The sequence below is a fragment of the Puma concolor genome, chromosome C1 (genome assembly GCF_028749965.1).
Source record: "Puma concolor isolate L17-30 chromosome C1, mPumCon1.1.hap2, whole genome shotgun sequence".
Classification (NCBI taxonomy): domain Eukaryota; kingdom Metazoa; phylum Chordata; class Mammalia; order Carnivora; family Felidae; genus Puma; species Puma concolor.
Window position 1 is genome coordinate 20224978 of NC_141674.1, and position 20995 is coordinate 20245972.

At 50.0% G+C, this 20995-nt stretch overlaps 2 protein-coding genes across 3 annotated transcripts; one reads left to right on the top strand and one right to left on the bottom strand.

Moving 5' to 3' along the window:
• Positions 1-822: 822 nt before the first annotated feature.
• On the bottom strand, positions 823-2842 carry NR0B2 (nuclear receptor subfamily 0 group B member 2). The gene is made up of 2 exons (XM_025912666.2): positions 2250-2842; positions 823-1458 (listed from the first exon to the last, which is right to left on the bottom strand). Exons 1-2 carry the CDS (start codon positions 2788-2790, stop codon positions 1160-1162), a joined length of 840 nt encoding a protein of 279 aa, XP_025768451.2. The 5' UTR covers positions 2791-2842; the 3' UTR covers positions 823-1159.
• Positions 2843-9483: 6641 nt separating this feature from the next.
• On the top strand, positions 9484-20588 carry NUDC (nuclear distribution C, dynein complex regulator). 2 transcript variants are annotated; one of them, XM_025934964.2, is made up of 9 exons: positions 9484-9699; positions 12044-12121; positions 16922-17125; positions 17204-17269; positions 18052-18171; positions 18248-18442; positions 19605-19688; positions 19783-19901; positions 20321-20588. In XM_025934964.2, the coding sequence occupies exons 1-9, from the start codon at positions 9619-9621 to the stop codon at positions 20370-20372; spliced, it is 999 nt and encodes a 332-aa protein (XP_025790749.1). In that variant the 5' UTR covers positions 9484-9618; the 3' UTR covers positions 20373-20588. The 2 variants fall into 2 exon arrangements, with proteins under 2 accessions (XP_025790749.1, XP_086572266.1); XM_086716140.1 differs by lacking the exon at positions 9484-9699 and adding an exon at positions 9844-10142.
• The last annotated feature ends 407 nt before the right edge of the window (positions 20589-20995 follow it).

A 20995-nucleotide genomic window follows, 5' to 3' on the forward strand; every position in this document is an offset into this window, starting at 1 on the left:
CTGGGTGATATTCAAAATATTTAACAAACACTGAGGGCCAGACATTGACCAATCAGAACAGACACAAGCCATGCACTGAATGGAGCGGTCCCGAAGGCCATGGCTATGCCAAGCATTGCCCCTCTAGTTGTGGCCAATGAGAATGGATTCCAGGAGAAGGGCTGGGACAGGGGGCCACGGAAGGGAACTCGGGGGTAGGGGGGAGCTCAGGGCAGTATCTGTGAACTAACTGCCATGGAAGTGTCTCAGACTTGAACATCTGGTGTGGCAGCTAAACCTCAGCCAGCCTTGGCCTCCAAGCAGCTGCACCAGGTCAACCCTAGATGCCCTTGCCCCTCCCATTGGGAGAGCAGTGGACTATCCTCTTCTGTCATCAGCATGGGTGGTGGAAGTGAGCGACCCCAAACTGCAGGAATTCCAGTGACCTTGTCTGTTTTAGTTTAGGAATGGACTGCTTCGTATTCCTCACTGGCTGTGATCTGACGCTCGTTGAGGTGAGAGGGAGCCTGTAGGGGTCAGAGGTCAAGGGAGGGGTCAGTAGCGGATTTGGGGAGAGGGAGAGACACCCCCAGCCCCAAAGATAAACGCCAGGAAGTGAGGGGGTCCTGAACTGATCCCATCCCCTGGATTCAGACCTGTACAAAATAAATCTCATCCCCCAAAATGAAACAAGCATTCCACACCAAAAAATTAATATCCCAGTTCCCCGAGTGGCTCCAGCACTCCTTACGGTTTCTTTCTCTTGGACTCCTTCTGATAGGGGCAGGGTAGACCCTGGAGGTGGGACAGTCTCTTCCACATGCACAAATTACAGTGTCAGGCTCCAAGGGTGTCATGCCTTTTATTACAAAAACCAATAACTTAGATAAGTTCTATACAAAGTCATTAGGACTCTTGGCCCAACGGGTCATCTAATCTTCCATCCCCACCTCGGGAGGGGACAGGAATCTTGGCCCAGAGGCTCTAAAAATCACTAAGGGATGGCCAGAGAGCTGGAGCACCATGTCAAACCAAGGACGGCCAAGGGGACAGGTGTGGTGGGTGCGGAGCCCCAAAGCCCATCTTGTTGGGCGAGGACCAGCTTACTCCAGAAGCGCTGCCTATACAGACTTGCCCCCTCTGGGAGCATTAGGCCACCCCCGGGAACAGCTGGGCCAAGTCAGCGCTGCCAGCCTCCGCCCAGCCTACACTTGATCTCTGCCTGGGCTGGAACAGGTTGGCTCAGCAAAAGCATGTCCTCGAGGAGGCCAGCGATGTCAGTGTCTCCAACAATAGGGCGAAAGAAGAGGTCCCCAAGCAGGCTGGGCGGAATGGACTTGAGGGTGGAGGCTGTGAGGAGGACACGGGCCAAGCGGCCCTGGCCTGCTGGGCACCAGGTCTCCAGGGCCTTGCACAGAGCATGATGAGCCTTTTGCTGCAGGTGTCCAACGTGGGAGGAGGCGTGGAGGCCCGGCACACCTGTGGGCAGAGAAGGTGAAGAGGGCTGGTGAGTACCCCACTCCCAGGCAGCAATTCTGGCCCAAGCCCTGAGGTTGCAGGGTTGGCCATTACTACCTCCCCCATTTGTTTATTTATCATTTTATTTATCCGTCCATTTGTGGGACAGCCCAGAGTAATGGGTAAGAGCCAGGCTGCCTGGGTTTGAATCCCGCACTGTCACTTATCAGTGGCATGGCCTTGGATAAATTGATCTCTGTGCCTCAGTTTCCTCGTCTGTAAAATGGAGATAATAGTACCTATCTCCTAGGTATGTTATGAAGTTTAAATCAGCTAGTCTATGCAAAACCCTTATAATTGAGCCTAACATATGGCAGGCATAATATGAATATTCATTACTATCACCATAGTTACTATAATTTAGATATTCCACTAGGGCTTTTTGGGGAGGAATTCTCATCTCACATTTCCATTCTTCTCTATGGGGTCCTCCTGAACCCACAGAATTTTCTGTGACGGAGGCACAGCTGTGTCTGCCCATCTTCCCGCCCCCAACTCCCACCTTCCCTGAGGGTCAGGACACTTTCTTAGATAGAGTGGCCAGGGCTAGTCTTGGGAATGAATAAACCTAAGTTCCCATCCCTGCTTTGCCCCTACCTGGCTGTGTGGACCTTCAGCAAATCACTTAACCTCTCTGAGCCTCTTTTGTGAGGTGGCTTTTTGGTGATAATGAGGACCCAAAAAGATAACGGACGTGAAGCCCTTAGCAGGTGCCTTCCCTGGCTGGGCCCCAGGAGTGTCTAGAAGCTCACCAGGATTGAAGAGGATGGTCTCTTTCAGGTAGGCATATTCCTTGGGGCCCAGCTGCAGGCTCCAGAAGGACTCCAGGCAGCACTGAAGCCACTGTACCGCAGCCAGCGAGGGCTGGGGTCGATCTGGCAGCTGGCCGCTGCCTGAGCTGCTGCTGGGCTCCTCCAGCAAGATCTTCTTGAGTATGCTGGGAACTGGTGCCTCAGCCACCTCGAAAGTCACAGTGTCTTGGGCCAACCCCAGCAGGAAGAGGGGGCCCCAGCAGCCCCGCAGCAGCCGCTGCTGATCCTGGGGGGGCAGTTGGCAGAAGGACGGCAGGTTCCTGAGGAAGACCACTGTTCTGGCCAGAACATCCAAGGCTTCCCGGCAGGTGCGATGGGGAGCACACAGCCGGACAGGCCGGTGCTGCCTGCACAGGCAATGACTACGGGCTGGGGGCACAGAGGGCCTGGCCCTGAGGCTAGGGCTCAGAAGTGCGTACAGAATGGCCGGGCGGCCTGCAGCACCCCGACACGAGCAGGTCCCTGGCTGGCTCGAACTCATGGTTGGGGATCTGCTCCTCCTTCCTCCCAGCTCTCCCGCCCTCTGCTCTGCGCTGTGGGTGCTATTTATAACCCCAGTGGGAGGGAGGGGGGAACAGCCTGACAACCTTGACTCCAGAAGTCATGTTCATTGAAAAAAAAAAGAAACACTGCATTGACCCTGCAGGATTGGTGGGGAAGTGGTGGGGGAGGGGGCTTTGGGAGCTCCACGTGGCCCTGATATCACTTTAGTCAATGAAGCAGCCTATGCAGGGTACAGGACTGCCTGCTCGCTGGCCCGACTGCCCCTTATCGGATGACTCAAGTGGATAAACAAGGTCATTAACCCAGGCTGTACCAGGGCACCAAGGCCTCAGGTGCACCATCAGCAGGTGGTCATGGCAGGTTTCCCTATTGGTGCCTGTAGGACTCTCACTAAGCTGGGAAGCCAACCCCAGAGCTGGACAAGCCTTGAATGCAAGGCCCAACCTGGAAGTGCCTTATCACTGACTTGTTTGCCTAACCTTGGGGCTTTGCTCCTGTTGTTGGTAAGGAACAGGCTGCAGGGAAGGGAGCCAGGACTCTGGGGGGCTGGGAGGACTTTGCCCACTGTGCACACTAGGAGGCCTCCCTCCTCTGACTCCAGTTCTGGGGGGGGGGGCTGCAGAAATAAGGTCCTGAAGAACTCTCTCTCCTCAGCCTGGATTCCTAAAGCTCCCGAAAGGCTGTGTCTGCTGAGAAGCCCTCCTGGAACGATATTGAAATATGGCTGCTACTTACTGAGCACCTCCTGTGGGGCAAGAACTTTCCAGTCTAATATTAGAGCTTGCCTATGAGACAAGATTCTTACTTTTTGAAACTCAAAGAGGTGAAGTGACTTGCCCAAGGTCACACCACCAAGAAGAGACAGAGCCCAGATCTGTCTGACTCCAAGTTCCTCGCTTGTTCCCCTGGATCCGCTGGCCCAGTTGTTCAGCCAGATCTGTGTAGCCTAAGTTTTCCAGAGCTGGTGGCTACCCGGGTCTCCACCTCGCAGCTACCTGGTCCACAGATATTGCCGATTTATGATCCGGGCAGAAACGCTGCTCTGCCGCCAGCCACGTGGCAACTCTGTCCCGGGCATCTGTCTCAGGACGGTGGGGCATGGGGTCGAGGAGAGGGTGGGAAGGTCCTCGGCTGTGTCGTGTTCATGGACCTTGGCAAGCCCAGCTTGGCAAGCCTTCTGCTATAGCACACGGTTGGGCAGCCATCACCATCCCTGGCACGTGCTCCTGGCTCTGTCATTTTCCAGTTGTGTGACCTTGGGCTGATCCCTTAATCTCTGTGGGCCTCAGGAGCTTCATCTGGGACAATAACACAGTGAGGTCCTAGATGTGAAATTCTAAGCAGTTTCTGGCATTCGGTAGGAGGACTTTGCTCCTCCCTTTCCTCTGCCTAAGGAACCAAGCCCCAGCAGACAAACAGGTGCACATCTTTCATTCGATTGTGAATAATCTTAATCCTTACATTTGTAAAGTTCCTTCCACAACCTTCCACAACTGAAACCTCTTCAGCATCCCCTCGAAGGAGACTGGAGTCAGACCCCTCAGGTTCAAATCCTGCCCCATCACTTAGCGTCATTGGGCAAGTCACTTTACATTGTTGTGCCTCAGTTTCCTCATCTTTAAAAGGTACAAGAAAGGCCAATAGTGCATATTGAGTTTATGGGCCCTGAAGCTTCTACAATTTGGAAGGCCCTCTTTAGGAATAGAAAATCAGGTATGAAAGTGAATATTTAAAGTGAGAAAACATGGGGGGGCCTGGCTGACTCAGTCAGTAGGTAGAGCATGTGACTTTTGATCTTGGGGTTTTAAGTTTGAGCCCCATGTTGGGTGTAGAGATTATTTAAAAATTAAAAAAAAATCTTTGTTTTTTAAATGCTTATTTCTTTTTAGGAGAAAGAGTGTAAGTGAGGGAGGAGTGGGGGGAAGGGTTGGTCAGAGGATCCAAAGAGGGCTCTGCACTGACAGCAGTGAGCCTGATGCAGGGCTTGAACTCACGAACTGTGAGATCAGGACCTGACCAAAGTCAGATACTCAACCGACTGAGCCACCCAGGTGCCCCCCAAAATTAAAAAAAAAATTTTCTAATAAAATGAGAAAACTAATCGCTGCCAATTACAAACTTAAAATAAGCTGACAGAAAAACATGAATGTCACAAATCCGGGAGAATAACACAATACTTTGATTAATTGCTTGACGATATTTGCCTACGTGTTTTAGCTGCACATTCTTTGCTTGCCTCTTCCCTTCCATTTCCCATCTAATCTCAGACCTCACTTAAGCTTCAGCAAATGCTCTAGAGGAAGTATTCCAGAGACAGGGCTCCGTCCACAATCTCAACGCTGCATCTGTCATGTCTCTTTAGTCTCTGTCAGTCAGGAAAAGTCCCTCAGTCTTTCCTTGCCTTTCACGACCTTGACGCTTTTGAAGAGTTGTAGTTAGTTTGTAGCAAGGCTCTCAATTTTGGGTTTGTCTAAGGCTTCCTTGTGATTAGACTCAGATTATGTACCTTTAGCAGGAATATCACAGAAGTGAGGTGTTCTTGATTCATTCTATCAGATAGCACACATTTCCATCTGTCCTGTGGTTCTCATTGGTCACCCGAGTAAGGTGATGTCTGCCAGGCCTCTCCACTATACTTACTCTCTTCCCCTTTGTAATGAATCTGTAGTTTGCGAGGAGGTATTTTGAAAATGTAGATACATACCTTCTCATAGTTTGAATGCATGTATGTGTGTATTTATTTATGAACTCATGTTCTCCTATTTTGTTTAGCGGCTTGTAATCTGTTACTATAGTTATTTATTTGAATGCTCAGATTGTCACAGATTTGGCCCACGGGAGCTCTTTCAAGCTGGAGTCTGTCCTTTTGTCATGCCCCATCATTCTTTGAACATCCTTTGTTTTCCGGTCTAAGCAGATACCTCTTTTCAACCCCTGCAATCAACCAGTACTCCAAGAAGCTCTGGTTCAATCTTTTAGTGGAGAGGAGTATTTAAAAACCATGATCTGGGTACTGGGAGGGTAATTAGAAACCTGGACTTGCTCACTGTTATGAGGGTGTCACTGCTCCCAGGCCCTTCCAGAATTAAGGAGAGTACACACCCCCCCACACTTACAGTTATATTTATTTCTATATCTATTTATACATACTATAAAACATGGGTTCAGACTATTACCTGCAATTCGAATCTACTATAACAGGGTTCATTCTCATTCTCCCCTTTTTATATTTATAACTCCCTTCTCCAACACCGAGAAATCTGGCTTTCATCATTCTGAATTTATTCACTTATTGGATCTATTTATAATCAGTCTCCCATATTTACCACCACCCGATTCCCTACGAAATGCCCTCCTTATCCCACTTGGGCTCTGATAGCTTGTGTCTGGCTGCCCCCTCCCACTCAGGGACACTTTCTTCACCTTGCTGGACCCCATGCCATATGGCCACCTTCCTCACCCTGCTGGGGCTCTGACTTTTGCTCTGGGCCACTGTGGCTCCCTCCCCCTTATTTCTTCAGGGGCACCTGGGTAGCTTATTTGGTTGAACGTCAGACTTCGGCTCAGTTCATGATCTCACTCGTGAGTTCTAGCCCCACATGGGGCTCTCTGCTGTCAGCACAGAGCCCGTTTTGGATCCTCTGTCTGCCTCTCTCTCTGCCCCTCCTCTGCTCATGCTCTCTCTCTCAAAAATAAATATTTTAAAAAATTAAAAAAATTTTAAAATAAATTCCTTCAGTGAAAATGGAGCGATGATTCTGTCTTTCCTCTGGAATGGTTGATCAAAAACAGGTTTTATTCTTTTTTTTTTCTTTTTTAGGAATAAAAACATGTCTTATTTTTGATAGCCAGGATACTTCACACAGATGTTTCTGATACTTGTAGTCGTGCTTATAGGTTTGTAGTAGGAATTTTGATAAATTCTACTTTGCATAATTACTATCAAAAAAGAAATATATGCGTGGAGTATTTATTTATTTAAAAAAATTTTTTTAACGTTTATTTATTTTTTGAGAGAGAGAGACAGAGCACAAGCAGGTGAGGGGCAGAGGTAGAGGGAGACGCAGAATCCAAAGTAGGCTCCAGGCTCTGAGCTGTTAGCACAGAGCCTGACATGGGGCTCGAACTCACCGACTGTGAGATGATGACATGAGCTGAAGTCAGACGCTCAACCGACAGAGCCACCCAGGTGCCTCTATGCATGGAGTATTTATAATTGTATATGCTGCATATTCTTTATAGGAGAGAACTTCCATTTTGAGTTGGCATCACTATGAAGTGACAATTTAATGATGATTTAAAGAATTTTGTACAGATTTGCTTCTTCTCTTTACATGTCCTTCTTTCTCCTCCACCACCCAGGTTCTTCCCAGGTGTCTTGGGAATCACTCATAGTGGGAAGTGGGATAGAGTGGGCAAAAAACAGTGCAAACAGTGGTCTTGAGCAATTATAATTTAAACTTTTTATTTTTGCAAAATAAAAAGAATATATATATTAAAGCTTTAATTTATTTTGAGAGAGAGTGCACAGGGGAGGGGCAGAGAGAGAGGGAGACAGAATCCCAAGCAGGTTCCATACTGTTAGCTCAGAGTCCAATGCGGGGCTCAAACTTGAACTCATGAACTATGAGTATTTATATCTCTCTATAAAATATCTATATCTATAAAATGTATCTATAAAATATCTATAACTATAAAATATCTATAACTGTAAAATATCTATAAAACGTTTATAAAACATCTATATATCTATATCTATATCTATATCTATATCTATATCTATATCTATATAAAGAAGACCTTGCCCAGCCTCTTCCCAAAGCATTGGATGTGCAAGTGAAGGGCGCTGAGGTTCAAGTTTCATTAGATTCACAGAAAATATGCCTCTAATAACGCCTTTCCTAGGTGTTTTTCAGGACACAAAGAGCCTGGCACACAGCAAGTGCTCAGTAGAGGAAGGGCAGTGGTCATTATTATTGCTCTTGCTTTCACCCTCATTTTCTAAAGGAGGCGGTGGAGGAGGAGGAGAAGGAGACCCCTCTGTGGGGGGTGGTCATGTAAAGCTGGACTCCAAGGTTTTAGAGCTTGGGTTTTTTGGGGCGCCTGGGTGGCTCAGTGGGCTAAGCGACCGACTTGGGCTCAGGTCATGATCTCACGGTTTGTGGGTTTGAGCCCCGCATAGGGCTCTGCGCTGACAGCTCAGTGCCTGGAGCCTCCTTTGGATACTGTCTCTCTCTCTCTCTCTCTCTCTCTGCCCCTCCCCCGCTTGTGTTCTGTTTCTCAAAACATTAAATAAACATTAAAAAGATACGTCTTGGATTTTTTTTTTCTCACCGTGGAGAGCTGTGTTTTCTGAGACCTGTGTATGGCCTGAAGGCCGGGTGGGGGCGGGGGGTGGGGGGAGTGTTTCCAGAAGGAAGAGGGAGCAAACTGTCAGATGCAGCTGGGAAGTTGAGGAAGATAATAGTGGTCCATGGGCTTTGGCAACACAAGGTCATTGTACCCTTGGTTAGAGTCTTTTAAGAAAAGACTAATTAGGGAGTGCCTGGGTGGCTCAGTCGGGTTAAGCGACCGACAGCGGCTCAGGTCATGATCTTGCGGTTCTTGGGTTCAAGCCCTGCGACCGGCATTGTGCTGACAGCCTGACAGCTTGGAGCCTGCTTCAGATTCTGTGTCTCCCTCTCTCTCTGCCCCTCCCCTGCTTGTGCTCTGTCTGTCTGTCTCTCTCTCTCAAAAATAAATGTTAAAAAAAGAAAAAACTAATTACAATAAATTGAGGAAAGATAGAAGGTAACAAAGTGGAGAGACAAGTATAGCAATCTTTTCAAGTTTTGCTGTAAGTGAGAACCGAAAATTGCAGTGGTAGGATGAGAAAATGGGAGTCACGGAATGGTAAAAAATAAGTGACATTAGAGCATGTTTGTAAATTGAAGGGAATGATCCAGAAGAAACACATTTGTGATGCAGGAGATTTAAAAAAAGGACAATAACACGGGTAGAATCCCTGAGAAGACTAAGATGATGAATTTCACCGCAAAAGTGGAGCGGTTTTCCATAGATGGCTGGGACGTGTCTCCCACTGAAGGTTGAATACAGCAACCGTTCCATAACTTGTGGGGCCCGGTGCAAAACGTATTGTCCCTTGTTCAAAAATTAAGAATTTCAAGACTGCATCAGAAGAGCATTAAACCAAGCACAGAGCCCTTCCCAGGACGAGGCTCGAGCCACTGTACAGTTTGTCATCCCAAGAAACTGGTCCTGGCAAGTGTGTGATGATGACAGAGGTAGGCTGTCCTTTGGGCTAGGGCCTCCGCTGCCTCATGGAAGGACTGGAAGAGAGGACTTAGGACACTCTCAGTTCCACTTTTCTACAAGCTGGGAAGTCACTCTCAGGGGTGAAGCTCAGAGTTTGTCCCTTTTTAACTTCCAACCCGGCCAGATTTTTTAGTTCAGGGTTTTCTGGAAGGCTCCAAAGCATCTGGTGACCATAGCAACTCACGCCAAACTCCGGGACCCTTGCTCCGCCCACCGCTTCCTGGACGCGCTCGACGATTGGCTCAGCATGTCGACCAATGGTCGGTGAAGCGGGCTGTTTGCCGCGCGGTCAGTGGTCGCGGGCCCGGAGGGAGGCGGGAAGACAGGGCGAGAAGGCGGGCCTGGGCGGTGCGGCGCGTGCGTGTTTCCGGCTCCGCTGCGGAAGGCGGACGACTGGAGCCGTTGGCCCGGACGCGACCCGAAAGAGCTGGGAGAACGCGGGACGCGAGTGCGGAGCTGGGAACTCGGAGCGTGGCTAGAGGCAGGCGCGATGGGCGGAGAACAGGAAGAGGAGCGGTTCGACGGCATGTTGCTGGCCATGGCGCAGCAGCACGAGGGCGGCGTGCAGGAGGTAACGGCCCGCGCGGCGTCGGCCTGGCCTGGTCCTGAGGCGCTCGCCAACCCGCGCGGTCCTAGCCACGCTTACTCCACTTCTCTGTTTTCCGGGGTCGAGATTCACCCTTGGGCCTCGCGGGTTCCTGGGATTCCTTCTACGTCCTCACTGCGACCCGGCTTCCGGTCTGGCCTCCCCGTGGCACTTAGGGCCCCATTCGTTTTTGTCCCGGGCTCCCGGCCCCGCTTAGTATCTAGCAACTCCGTGTCTTAGCAACTCCGGCGTCTCCGAACGCGGTTCTGGAAAACCCGCTGCCCTCTCGCATAACCCGTCCCCCAGTCTCATACATGCTTCCGGCCTCGTTTTCCGTCTGATGGCCTCCCCCGAAGAGCATTTCTTAGGATGAAGCATCCTATACGTTGGGATTTGCATCTACCAAGACCTGGACCGAGCTGGCGAATGTGTGTGTGTGTGGGGGGGGGGGGGGTGGTGGTGGTGGTGGAGGTGGGGCGGGGTGATGTTAGCACGTGGTCCCTTTAGGCCGTGAATGGGGAGTAGGAAGCCTGGGTTCACAATTTTTTCCAGCACCTACCTACAAGGGATCTTTCCACGTCTCCAAGCCTCAGTTCCTTTGTCTTTGAGATAGAGCTACAAGTCCTTTAATTTCCGAATCTTTGTTGGACAGGAAAAGTCTCGAAGGACAGTAAGGAATTCTCAGTAGTCAGGTTTGTTCATTCAGATACTTCTCGAGTGATTGATGTGTGCCAGACACTCACCAGACTGGGTCCTGGGCATATAGATGTGAGCAGAAATCTGTCCTGGCCCTGATGGAGCTTAAAACTTTTCAAAAGCATAATTCATACATAGTGACTGCATAATAACACAAAGCATATGAACGATAAGAACCAACTGTTACAGATTCTGGAGTTGGTTTTTTGGGCCAAAAACGTGGAAAGTTAGAAATAGAAAAGCCTATCAAGATTGGTTCCAGAACTCTCATTCTGTAAAGAAACCAAAGGAACTTGCCTAAAATCATCCAACAGGTTCGTGACCAGACAGGACCAGACTCCTTGGGCCATTGTGCTTTCCACAGTCCATTGCTGATTCTTTGTCTCACTGGGAACAAGTTTTCTTTGAGCTTTCTATTCCCATTCTTTTACCCAGGTGCCTGTGGAGACCAAGGACTCCTAAGCCTTTTGAGGTGGGAAGAGAGTTACTAATTTGCAGGTGTGAAAGATTCCCTTCCTCATCCTCCTGAATTGTTGATATTAGATTTGGGAACAGGTTCATTTTTGAGTGAATCAAAAAAGTGTCTAGAAGTAGAAATTCAAACCATGAAGATATGAGTGGTTCTAAATCTGATGCTAGAACTTTTGGGCAGATAAAAGCGCTAAGGTGCTAATCCTTGGTCACCGTTAGATCATTTCATTCAGGAAAAGTTTTACTGAGCATATACGCTGAGCCTGGTGCCAAGCTTTGGGGATGTAGACAGAATAAGCCATAGTTCACTCTGGCAGGAGGTCTCTTGCTCTGCAGGCTCTGTGCTGACAGCTCAGAGCCTGGAGCCTGCTTCGGATTCTGTGTCTCCTCCTCTCTCTGCCCCTCCCGCACTCACACTCTGTCTCTGTTTCTGTCTGTGTCTCTCTCTCTCTCTCTCTCTCTGTCTCTCAAATAAACATTAAAAAGAAAAAAAGCTATGGCTTAATATAGGAGGTCTCTTGCTCTGGGTCAGGCGCTACTAAGGGCCCTCACCTCCATTATCTCATTTGATCCTCACAGGGTCCCTAGAAATAGGTCCTGCTGCTGTTTCTGTTTTAGAGTGAAGAAACTTCCCCAAGATGACAGAGCTAATATGTATCAGTCTGATCTTCAAACTTGTATTCTTAACCATTTGGATACTCTGGTGTACCAGTCAGAGTTAGTTGGTTTTAAACTTCTCTGAAGTGGCTTCATATACTCCCCTCCTTCCGTCTTTGCCCTAGTAACTCAGCCAGTGCCAGTCTGGATGGACTTTTACTGTCTGGAGAGGAAAGCTGGGCCTAGATGTTTCAACCCCTGGATTGAGAGGAGTGTTCTATATCCTTAGGCTCCTTCTAGACCCACAAGGAATATGAAACCCATGTACCCATAGACAGGAGAAATGAGAAATCTACCTTTCAGGCAATCTAAATAAGGTTAAGTTAGGCTTCCTCGTGGAAGTGACTAAGGTAGGACCTGTTAAGGAGGCTGTCTCCTCTGATGAGAGGCTTGGGGTAAAACAGTCAAGTCCCAAGATCCCTCCTGGACAAGAAACCGATTTCTGTGCAGTCAAGGGGCTCCCGTTGTGGCATCTCCGCAGCTGCAGTCTCCTTCTGTCTTTCAGCTTGTGAATACTTTCTTCAGCTTCCTTCGACGCAAAACAGACTTTTTCGTTGGAGGAGAAGAGGGGATGGCAGAGAAGGTGAGTGTTGGGGCCTGCTGTCCCTTGGGAAGCTCTGTCTCTTCAGAAGAAAAGCTCCCCTGGTCTTCTTTTGGCGTAATAATAGCCTTCAGCAGAAGTAAAATGCCAAGGGTGAAGAGTTGGGGACGGGAAGCAAGCTGTCGTTTATTGAAGCCCGTTTCCTTGCCAGGTGCTTTACCTGCCTCTGTTTCCCGTGATCCTTTAGCAGTTTGAGAAGGACAGGTGTTACTATTCCCATTTTGCGAATGAGGAAATTGGCTCAAGGGTGTTTGGCACTTTGTCCTCAGTCTTGAGCTAAGTTGCGAGAGAGCCACCGTTGGAACCAGAGTCTGTTGTAAAACTGTCTTCTGCCCTTGACCGCATGCTGCTGGATTCCTTTTCCATTGAAGAAGTTTTATCTAATTACCTACCTGGTGGTGAGAGTGGGCAAATGTTAGAAATTGAGCTTAGAAAACAAATACAGGAAAACTTAAAGCCAACCAATCCCAGTCTTCCCAGATACGGTGACCCAAAGTTCATGGATTTGGGAATTGCATTTTGTGGTACAGGCTCTGAGACCTTGGACTTCCTTCTAATACTTTAGATTGTAATTATATTTTTGAAAATTGGTAAGTTGTGAAAATGTTACCTCACCGAACAATGATTTTTAGGACATCGATACTGTTTTCACTTAAAGAGACATAGTAACAAGAGGGAGTCATTTTGCGAACTGCTTCCTGTGGTGTCAGGCATCTGACAAGCTAGAATGTGCTATCCTGTGTCTTGATGATCTGAGGCTACTCTGTCATAGACACACTGGCTTGAGAGTGGGAGTCCTGGAATCTCAGCCCAGTTGTGTGGGTTGGTTGATTTCCCACCAATTCTCTGGTCCTTTCAGTCTACATGTCTGCAAAGTGGAAGAAGGTGGACTTACTGACCTGTAGAACCCCTTCTGGCTCAAATATTCTTTCTGTGTTAGCGCCAGCACCTCCTGTTTCTCTGCGGGCCAGACTGCCTTATAATAGCATTTGTTCATTCGTTCAGTGCACATTTATTGAATGCTTAATGCTTTGTCTGTGGTAGGTATTATGCCAGACCCTTTGGGATTACATAGGTGAATACAGACTGGCCTTTGTTTTCATGGATCTCACAGTGTAGCATGCTGCCCCCACCCCTTAGTAAATGAAGAAGTGGGTGTTCGGGCAGAAGCCCTAGGAACATTAAATGGGGGACTGCCCTAGGTTGGGGGCTCAAGGAAGACTTTGAGGAAGCGGTGCTTGAGGTATGAAGGATGATTAAGAGATAGCTGGAAGAAGGGAGAGCGGTGAATAAAGAAGTGGTGTCTTACATGTATGGGGGTGATGGTAGCTGCCATGTATGGTTGTCTGCTGGTCCCGTCTTAGACCTTGTCATGTTCCTTGGCTCTTTGTTCACTTAGATTCAGCTCTTCCCCAGGAGGTGGGTCAGACTCTCGGGCAGGCAGAAACCTGTCCAACCTTCCCACCTGGTCTCCATGTGTAACACAGTAACTCCTGGGTATTGAGTGCCTACTGTGTACAGGCCACCAGGTACATCATTTTTAAGTGCACCCGTTAGGAGCAAAGGCTCTGGAATCAGGTAGACGTGAGTTGGAATTCCAGTCTCCCCCTCCATTTCCTGCTTTACCACTGTGTGGCATTGGGTAAATCACGTTTTCTCTGAGCCTCATTTTTCACAGCTGTAAGGGGGTCTAAATCCTTATTTCGTAGGGCTGTTGTGAGGATAAAAAGAGGTAATGTAGATGAAGTGGCTGGCATTTGAGAATCAAGTTCATGGTCCTTTTCTGAACCTGTTGGAGCCAAAGCAATCCCACTTTGGGTACATACCCAAAAGAATTGAAAGCAGGGTCTTGAGAGATCTGTACACCCGTGTTCATAGCAGCACTATGCACGAGAACCAAAAAGTGGAAGCAATCCAAGCATCCACTGATGGATGAATAGTGTCATATATACATATGATGGATCTAATAGAATATCGTTCAGCTTTTCAAAGGAAGACGCACAGGAGCACTTCTTGAATGATTTAATTTATGTGAAGTTCTAGAACAGGCGTATGTTTTCTCCTTCAGATCTTTTAGGGTACCCTCGCCATGATAAGGTTAAATATCTCCTACCTCTCAGTGTCTCTTCTTGCCAGGCTAGTGGGAACCGCTCTTTACTCCCTGACTACCCAGCCTTGGTCAGGGAAAGCCTGTGTTCAGGTCTGCCCGCTTAACAGTCTGGGGCCTGTCATCTTCCTTTTTTTTTTTTTTTAAATGTTTATTTGTATTTTGAGAGAGGGCGCTTGTGCCAGTGTGTGCACGCACCTGTGCATGCGCGGCGAAGGGGCAGAGAGAGGGAGAGAGAGAGTCCCAAGCAGGCTCCACACTCAGCACAGAGTCTGCCTTGGAGACTGATCCCGTGACTGTGAGATCATGAGCTGAAATCAAGAGTCAGAAGCTCGACCGACTGAGCCACCCAGGTGCCCCTGGGGCCTGACTTGTAGAATTAGCTCAGCTGTCCTCATCCTTCCCTGCTCTGCTGGGCTGTGGTTCCCAAAGATGTGTCTAGTAACAGATGCTTGGCTCTCTGACAGCCTCCTGGTTGGCACCATAGAGTAGGCTCTACACCCCCAGGGGTCTCTGCCTGGGGTTGAGCCTGGGTAAAGCTGGTGGGAGGAGATTGGGAGGAGGGGTCAGAGACTGCTGTGATTGGCCTTGGCTGTGCCTGGTGGTTCAGCTCTGCCCTCACCTAACCTCCAGGAGCTAGGAAGGAACAGGACGAATGGGATGTAACATGATTCACTGGAGCTGGGAGAGGGGAGGGCCCTGCTCCCGCCTCCCCTTGGCCACTGGTTGGCAAATGGCTTGAGTTCAAGGTCTTCCCGATTAGGGATTTGGGACCAAGGCCCTTTGGTGGAACAGCCTTCGCTGGCGTAATTGTCCCATGACTGATTCTATTGACAGCACAATGGCCTTCAGGTGACTCCCTTCTCTTTCACACACACTCCATTTTGTTAACCCATTTGGTTGGGAGATGCTTTTGGTGCCCTTCAGCCTTGTAGAGTGTAGAACTACTGCCATGTGGCATGAGGTTGGGAGTTTGGGGGTAGCCGGAGGAACTGACATCAAATGAATGAGAAGCCACGGGGCATTTGGTAGAACCTAGGTCTAGGAGCCCATGGGTGACTTGTGACCCTGAGCCCCACCTACGCCCCTCAGCTCTTGCAGACCCCTCCTTCCATCCAGCTGTGGCTCAGAGATGTTTGGAAGGTGGTAAATTGACCACCGATCATGTGCTGAGTGCCCGCGAGGCCTCTTCCAGATGTGTGGACAGACACAGGTGGGTTTCCTGAGTTGGGTATGTTCCTGGGCCTGCTGAGGGTGAAGAGACACTGGAGCTGATCCTGGAGGATGAACAGGAGATTGCCAGGTGACCTGGGAGTAGGGACAAGGACATTTTAGGCAAAGAACAACTTATGCAAGATTGTTTTTGGTAATAATGACATAGAAGCACAGAGTGATGACCTCCGGTCACACAGGTAGAAGGAATAGTCCGGGAACTCCAGTCTAGGTGTGACTGTCGGGTCTGCTTGAGAATTGGGCAGGAGGGCTTGTTAAAAAGACAGGCTGCCGCGCCCCACCCGGAATGTCTGATTCAGTAGGTCTGGGGTGGGACTGAGGTTTAGCATTTCTAACAAGTTGTGGGTGATGGTGGTGTTGCGGATGTGGGGAACCACATCTTGAGACCTATTGGTATGAATAGGTGGGCCATCTCTCCCATTGTATTTTTATAGGGGAGAACATACCTGTCCCCACCCCTAACCGGCTGACACTGGATTAGCCTCAGTCGGGCAAGGGGTGTTAGGAAGCTAACACTGTGTATGTGGCTATGATGTGGCAAGGACCGTGCCAGCCTCTTGGTAAGCATTTGTTCTATTCGATTCTCGTGACAGGTGAGAAAACTGGGGCTTAGAAAGTGTCAAAGTCATTCACTTGTCCAAGGCCATGCAGCCAGCTAGTGACAGTGGCAGTACTATTGTGGTAGCTCTTGGGCAGCAGGGAGACCAGCTAGCAGGATGTGGGTTGGAAACATTCTGGGAAGGCACAGTGGGAGAGGAAGGATTTGACGTTGATAGCTCTTGGGCTGAGGAGAGGAGGAGTCTAGCCTTTTCCCTCAAGAAAGCTCTCTCTGGCTTCCTGCTAATGTGGTGATTCTGGATGTGTTGGCTGAGTTGCTGCTGTCCTGGAGACAGGTACGCATGGGGAAGAGATCAGTCAGGGAAGCAGGTCAGTGCAGGCCTGCAGGCTCAGGAAAGGTCTCTTGGGCGGAGACTGGAGTTCTGTTCATAACAGCCCTGCTCTGTAGGGAAGGACCTTCTGAGCACTTACCATTGGGTCTGCACAACAGCCTGTGAGGTATAGGGATTCATCCTCACAGGTGAGGAGTCTGAAGCTCTTACAGGTTAAGTTCTTTGCCAAAAATACAATAGCTAGTGTGTGACAGCTTGGGTTAGAACTCAGCCCGTCTGGCTTCACTGTCGTGTTCGTAGTCACTAGACTGTGTGTTTTTTAAGTAACCACTGTTTATCGTGCCAGGTACTTTGCAGCTGTTCATTTGAGTTCTGAGATAGGTGTGTACAGTGTCCCCCCCCCCCCCCCCCCCAATTGTATAGATGAGGAGCTTGGGTTCTGAGTGCAGTGCCTTTGCCCAGGCACCCAGCAGATAGAGGCGGGACTGGACTCCAGGCCTTGGGATACTGGCCCCGGCCCCAGTGCCTCCTCGCCTTCTGTCCCTCCCCCAGCTCATCACACAGACCTTCAACCACCACAATCAGCTGGCGCAGAAGGCCCGGCGGGAGAAGAGATCTCGGCAGGAGAATGAGCGGCGGGAGAAGGCCGAACGGGCAGCCAGGCTGGCCAAGGAGGCCAAGTCAGATACCTCTGGGCCCCAGATCAAGGAGCTGACAGATGAGGAGGCAGAGAGGCTGCAGCTGGAGATTGACCAGGTAAGAGTGGGCTCCCTGCACCCCCATCAGCACTGGCAGCGAGGATGCTCTTGCCAACTGCTGTGCCCTTCGCCACAGAAAAAGGATGCAGAGAATCATGAGGCCCAGCTCAAGAATGGCAGCGTTGGCTCACCAGGGAAGCAGGTGAGTTGGACTGGGGGTGCCTAGTCAGGGGCTTGGAAACTTCTAGGGACTCTGTAGCCTTTCCCCATGTCTCGGATGCTTTCCCCTATGCCCTTTCCCTCAGTTTTGGGGGTCCTCCCCATCCTTCAAGATCCCACTCCTAGACATTGGACCACAGGATTGGGTTTAAAAAAAACCTACTGGTCTTAAAGCCTTGGCAGGAGAGCCTAAGAGCCAGAGAGCGCAGTGCTTAGACAGGTATCATTTGGGTGGGCTGGGGTTTGTGGGCCCAGCCTGGCCCTTTGCGGCAATATATGTGGGGGATGTGCCCCTGGGGCTCCTCCCTCTCAAGTTCAGCTTCCCAAACAACGCTTGGGCATTCATTTGTCTTTCCAGAGTTTCTGGTCTGACAGTAGGAGTCTCAGCCCCACAGACACAGAAAAAGAAAATTGATCATTCGGCAGCCTGGTTTTATTTTAGAACCCTGTTCATAGCCACCTTGTGACCTTCTGTTTTGTGCTGGGCTTTCTTTCCAAGTCCCTTGGCTTGGATCCCCAGCTAGGTTCCATGGGTCCATCTCTGACTGTCACTGTTCACCAACTGTGTCCTTTGTCACATGGTATGCTGCTTGTCTCAGAGATCAGAGCCATTTTTTTATCTCTGGCTCCCAGTGGGCCCTGGAGTGGGCAGGGACCAGGTCTGTTTCATTTTGCGGCTGTATGCCCAGTGCCATCCCTGGGCCTGGCTCAGCGGGGTTCAGTCTGTCTGTCAGGTAAGTAGCTGAGCACCCCAACTGTGAGCAGGAGGCCGAGGAGGACGAGGAGGAGGAGGATGAGAAAGACAAAGGGAAACTGAAGCCCAACCTTGGCAACGGGGCCGACCTGCCCAATTACCGCTGGACCCAGACCTTGTCGGAGCTGGATGTGAGTGGCCGGGGCTCGGGTTAGGAGGTTAGGGAGCCAGCCTGGGGCTCCTGCTGACCTCCCCTGCCCCATGCAGCTGGCGTTGCCCTTCCATGTGAACTTCCGGCTGAAGGGGAAGGATGTGGTGGTGGACATCCATCGGCGGCACCTCCGGGTGGGGCTCAAGGGGCAACCAGCGATCATTGACGGGGAGCTCTACAACGAGGTGAAGGTGGAGGAGAGCTCGTGGCTCATTGAGGACGGCAAGGTGGTGACGGTGCATCTGGAGAAGGTGTGAGCGGCCTGGTCTCCTGGTCTGAGTCCTGATGGAGAAAGGAGGGAGGGTGTCTGCTCATTCACTCAGGGACCATGCCGGGGGCCTAGTGGACACATTTAATCTGCACAGGACTTTCAACGTAGGTCTGTCCCATTTTATTTTATTAAAAAAAAATGTTTTTACGTCTATATTTAAGGGGGAGAGAGAGAGAGAGATAGCATGTGAGCATGGGAGGGGCAGAGAGAGAGACCGAGACAGAATCTGAAGCAGGATCCAGGCTCTTAGCTGTCTGCATAGAGCCCAGCATGGGGCTCGAACTCAAGAGCTGTGAGATCATGACCTGAGCCAAAGTTGGACGCTCAACCAACTGAGCCACCCAGGTGCCGCGCACCCCCCCCCCATTTTTTTAATTTTTGAAAAATTTTTTTTTATGGTTCGATCTAAAATTCCTATTTTAGAATCAGGAAAAGGGCAGTTCAGATTTGCCCAGGCTCCTACCTGTAGGTAGGGATGGAGTCACGATTGAGTCTTTGATACCAAAGCATCTTGTTTTACATTAGGTTTGTACATGCATTCAATGCAGCAAATACCTGAGTATGTACTATGTGCCAGACACTGTTTTAAGTACTGGTGAGAGAGCACTGAGCAAAACATAGAAAATTGCCTTCAGGAAGCCTCGCCTCATTCCCTCAGAGATGCGACACAGACACCAGTAAATAAATGTAGTCCCTGTAAAGTGCCATGAGTCAAAGGAAAGCTTTCCATGGCACGTCAGGCCTGTCCCAGCCTACCTGCCTTTCACTCACCTCTCCCATGTCCTTGCACTAGCTTCTCCCAACTGGAATGTCCTCTCTTGCTTTTTCATCTGGTGTACCACGTGTCCCTCAGGCCTAGTCCTGGTGCCACTCTAACTTCTGTCCCTCTACCCTGGATGAATAGCTCCCTCTGCACTTCATTTTTGCCCTGATGACACTGATTTGTAACTGTCTCCATTTGCTTCCCAAGCCACTGGGGATGGCAGAGGTCTTGCCCATCTGCACCCTAGGTCCCCGCACAGGGCTTTGTGGGTCCCAGGTACAGGATAGAGGAGAGAGTTGGGTTTTGGAAAGGTTGGGGGGTGGTTCCTAGGGTACAGAGTGAGCTACCTCCCATCTCCCGGTGGTTCCCCTCCTCACAGATCAACAAGATGGAGTGGTGGAGCCGTTTGGTATCCACTGATCCTGAGATTAATACCAAGAAGATCAACCCTGAGAACTCCAAGGTGAGCCTTAGCTGGTTGTGTTGGGCCTCAGCTGGGAGGTGAGGGCTTAGGTGGCCCCAGAGCTTCACCCATCTTTGTCACTACCTGCCCTCAGCTGTCAGACCTGGACAGTGAGACCCGCAGCATGGTGGAAAAGATGATGTACGACCAGAGGCAGAAGTCTATGGGGCTGCCCACCTCGGATGAGCAGAAAAAGCAGGAGATTCTGAAGAAGTGAGCAATGCAGAGATGGAGGCTTGGGGGGTGGGGGGGTAGTTCTGGGGGGGGGAGGTGGGTGTTGGGTCTAGGCCTGGGTGACAGCAGTGAGTGGGTCACTGAGCAGGACACAGGGGCCGCCCTTCCCCTTCCAGAATGAGCCAGCCAGGTTTATGGATTGATAGCCTCAGCTTGCCTACTCTAATCACTTTCTGAGGTCATCTTGAGGACAAGGCCACCTCAGGGTAGGAAGGGAGAACACAAGCGGTCATTGCCATCTATAGGAAAACCCTGAGGCTCTACCGCTTGCCTGGCCTGGCTCCAAGTTGCTCAGGGTTCTAAAGAAATTAGACCTGACGTGGGAGGTTGGGAGAAAGGGGCTAAGTTTCCGGGAGAGGGACGGCCTGATTTACCTTCTTCCTACTTTCCTTCCCCAGGTTCATGGATCAGCATCCGGAGATGGATTTTTCCAAGGCCAAATTCAACTAGCCCGTATATGCCTCCCTGAACTCTTGGGGCTGAACCCCAGCCATCCACCTTTTCCTACCCTTCCCTGGGACTTGGGGGCCTCAGGGCTGGGACAGGTATGGGACTGGCCCAGACACACTGGTCCCAGGGCATCATGGGAGAAGGGCTGGGGCCTTGTGGGGGGTGTCTTATCTTCCCCAGTTGGCCTACTGTTACACATTAAAACTATTTACTCCACCTGTTTTCTCTTCCCTCTGGTCTTTCCCTGGGGGACAGGCCTCTTATTGCTGGTGCTGGGGGCTTGGCTTTTAGCCCAGCTTCTGCCATGTGACCTAGAGCAAGTCCTTACACCTCTCTGGGGCTGTTTCTCATTACTTAGAGGGAAAATTAAAACAAGGCTTTTAGTCTGTGACTGAGCAAAGGTGAGTTTTTCTGGATACAGGGATCAGAATACGTGTCGTATTCTTAAAGGGGCCCATGACTCAGCAGAATTTAAGACCCACTGGAGTTGATTCCGTTTTCATCTCTAAGACAGTTTCTCACTGTGGACATTCTCAATCTTGGAGAGGCCTTGACCTGGATGAGATAGCAGAGCTGAAGGAAAGGGGACAGTCTTGTCACTGGTACTGGGGCCTTGTGGTCAC

Coding starts and splice junctions, on each gene's coding strand:
- NR0B2 (XM_025912666.2), bottom strand. CDS start 2,790: ATGAGTTCGAGCCAGCCAGGGACCTGCTCGTGTCGGGGTGCTGCAGGC. Junction 1,459..2,249: donor GACCATCCTCTTCAATCCTG/GTGAGCTTCTAG, acceptor CTCTGCCCACAG/GTGTGCCGGGCCTCCACGCC.
- NUDC (XM_025934964.2), top strand. CDS start 9,619: ATGGGCGGAGAACAGGAAGAGGAGCGGTTCGACGGCATGTTGCTGGCC. Junction 17,126..17,203: donor TGCAGCTGGAGATTGACCAG/GTAAGAGTGGGC, acceptor CCTTCGCCACAG/AAAAAGGATGCAGAGAATCA. Junction 18,443..19,604: donor TGACGGTGCATCTGGAGAAG/GTGTGAGCGGCC, acceptor CCCTCCTCACAG/ATCAACAAGATGGAGTGGTG.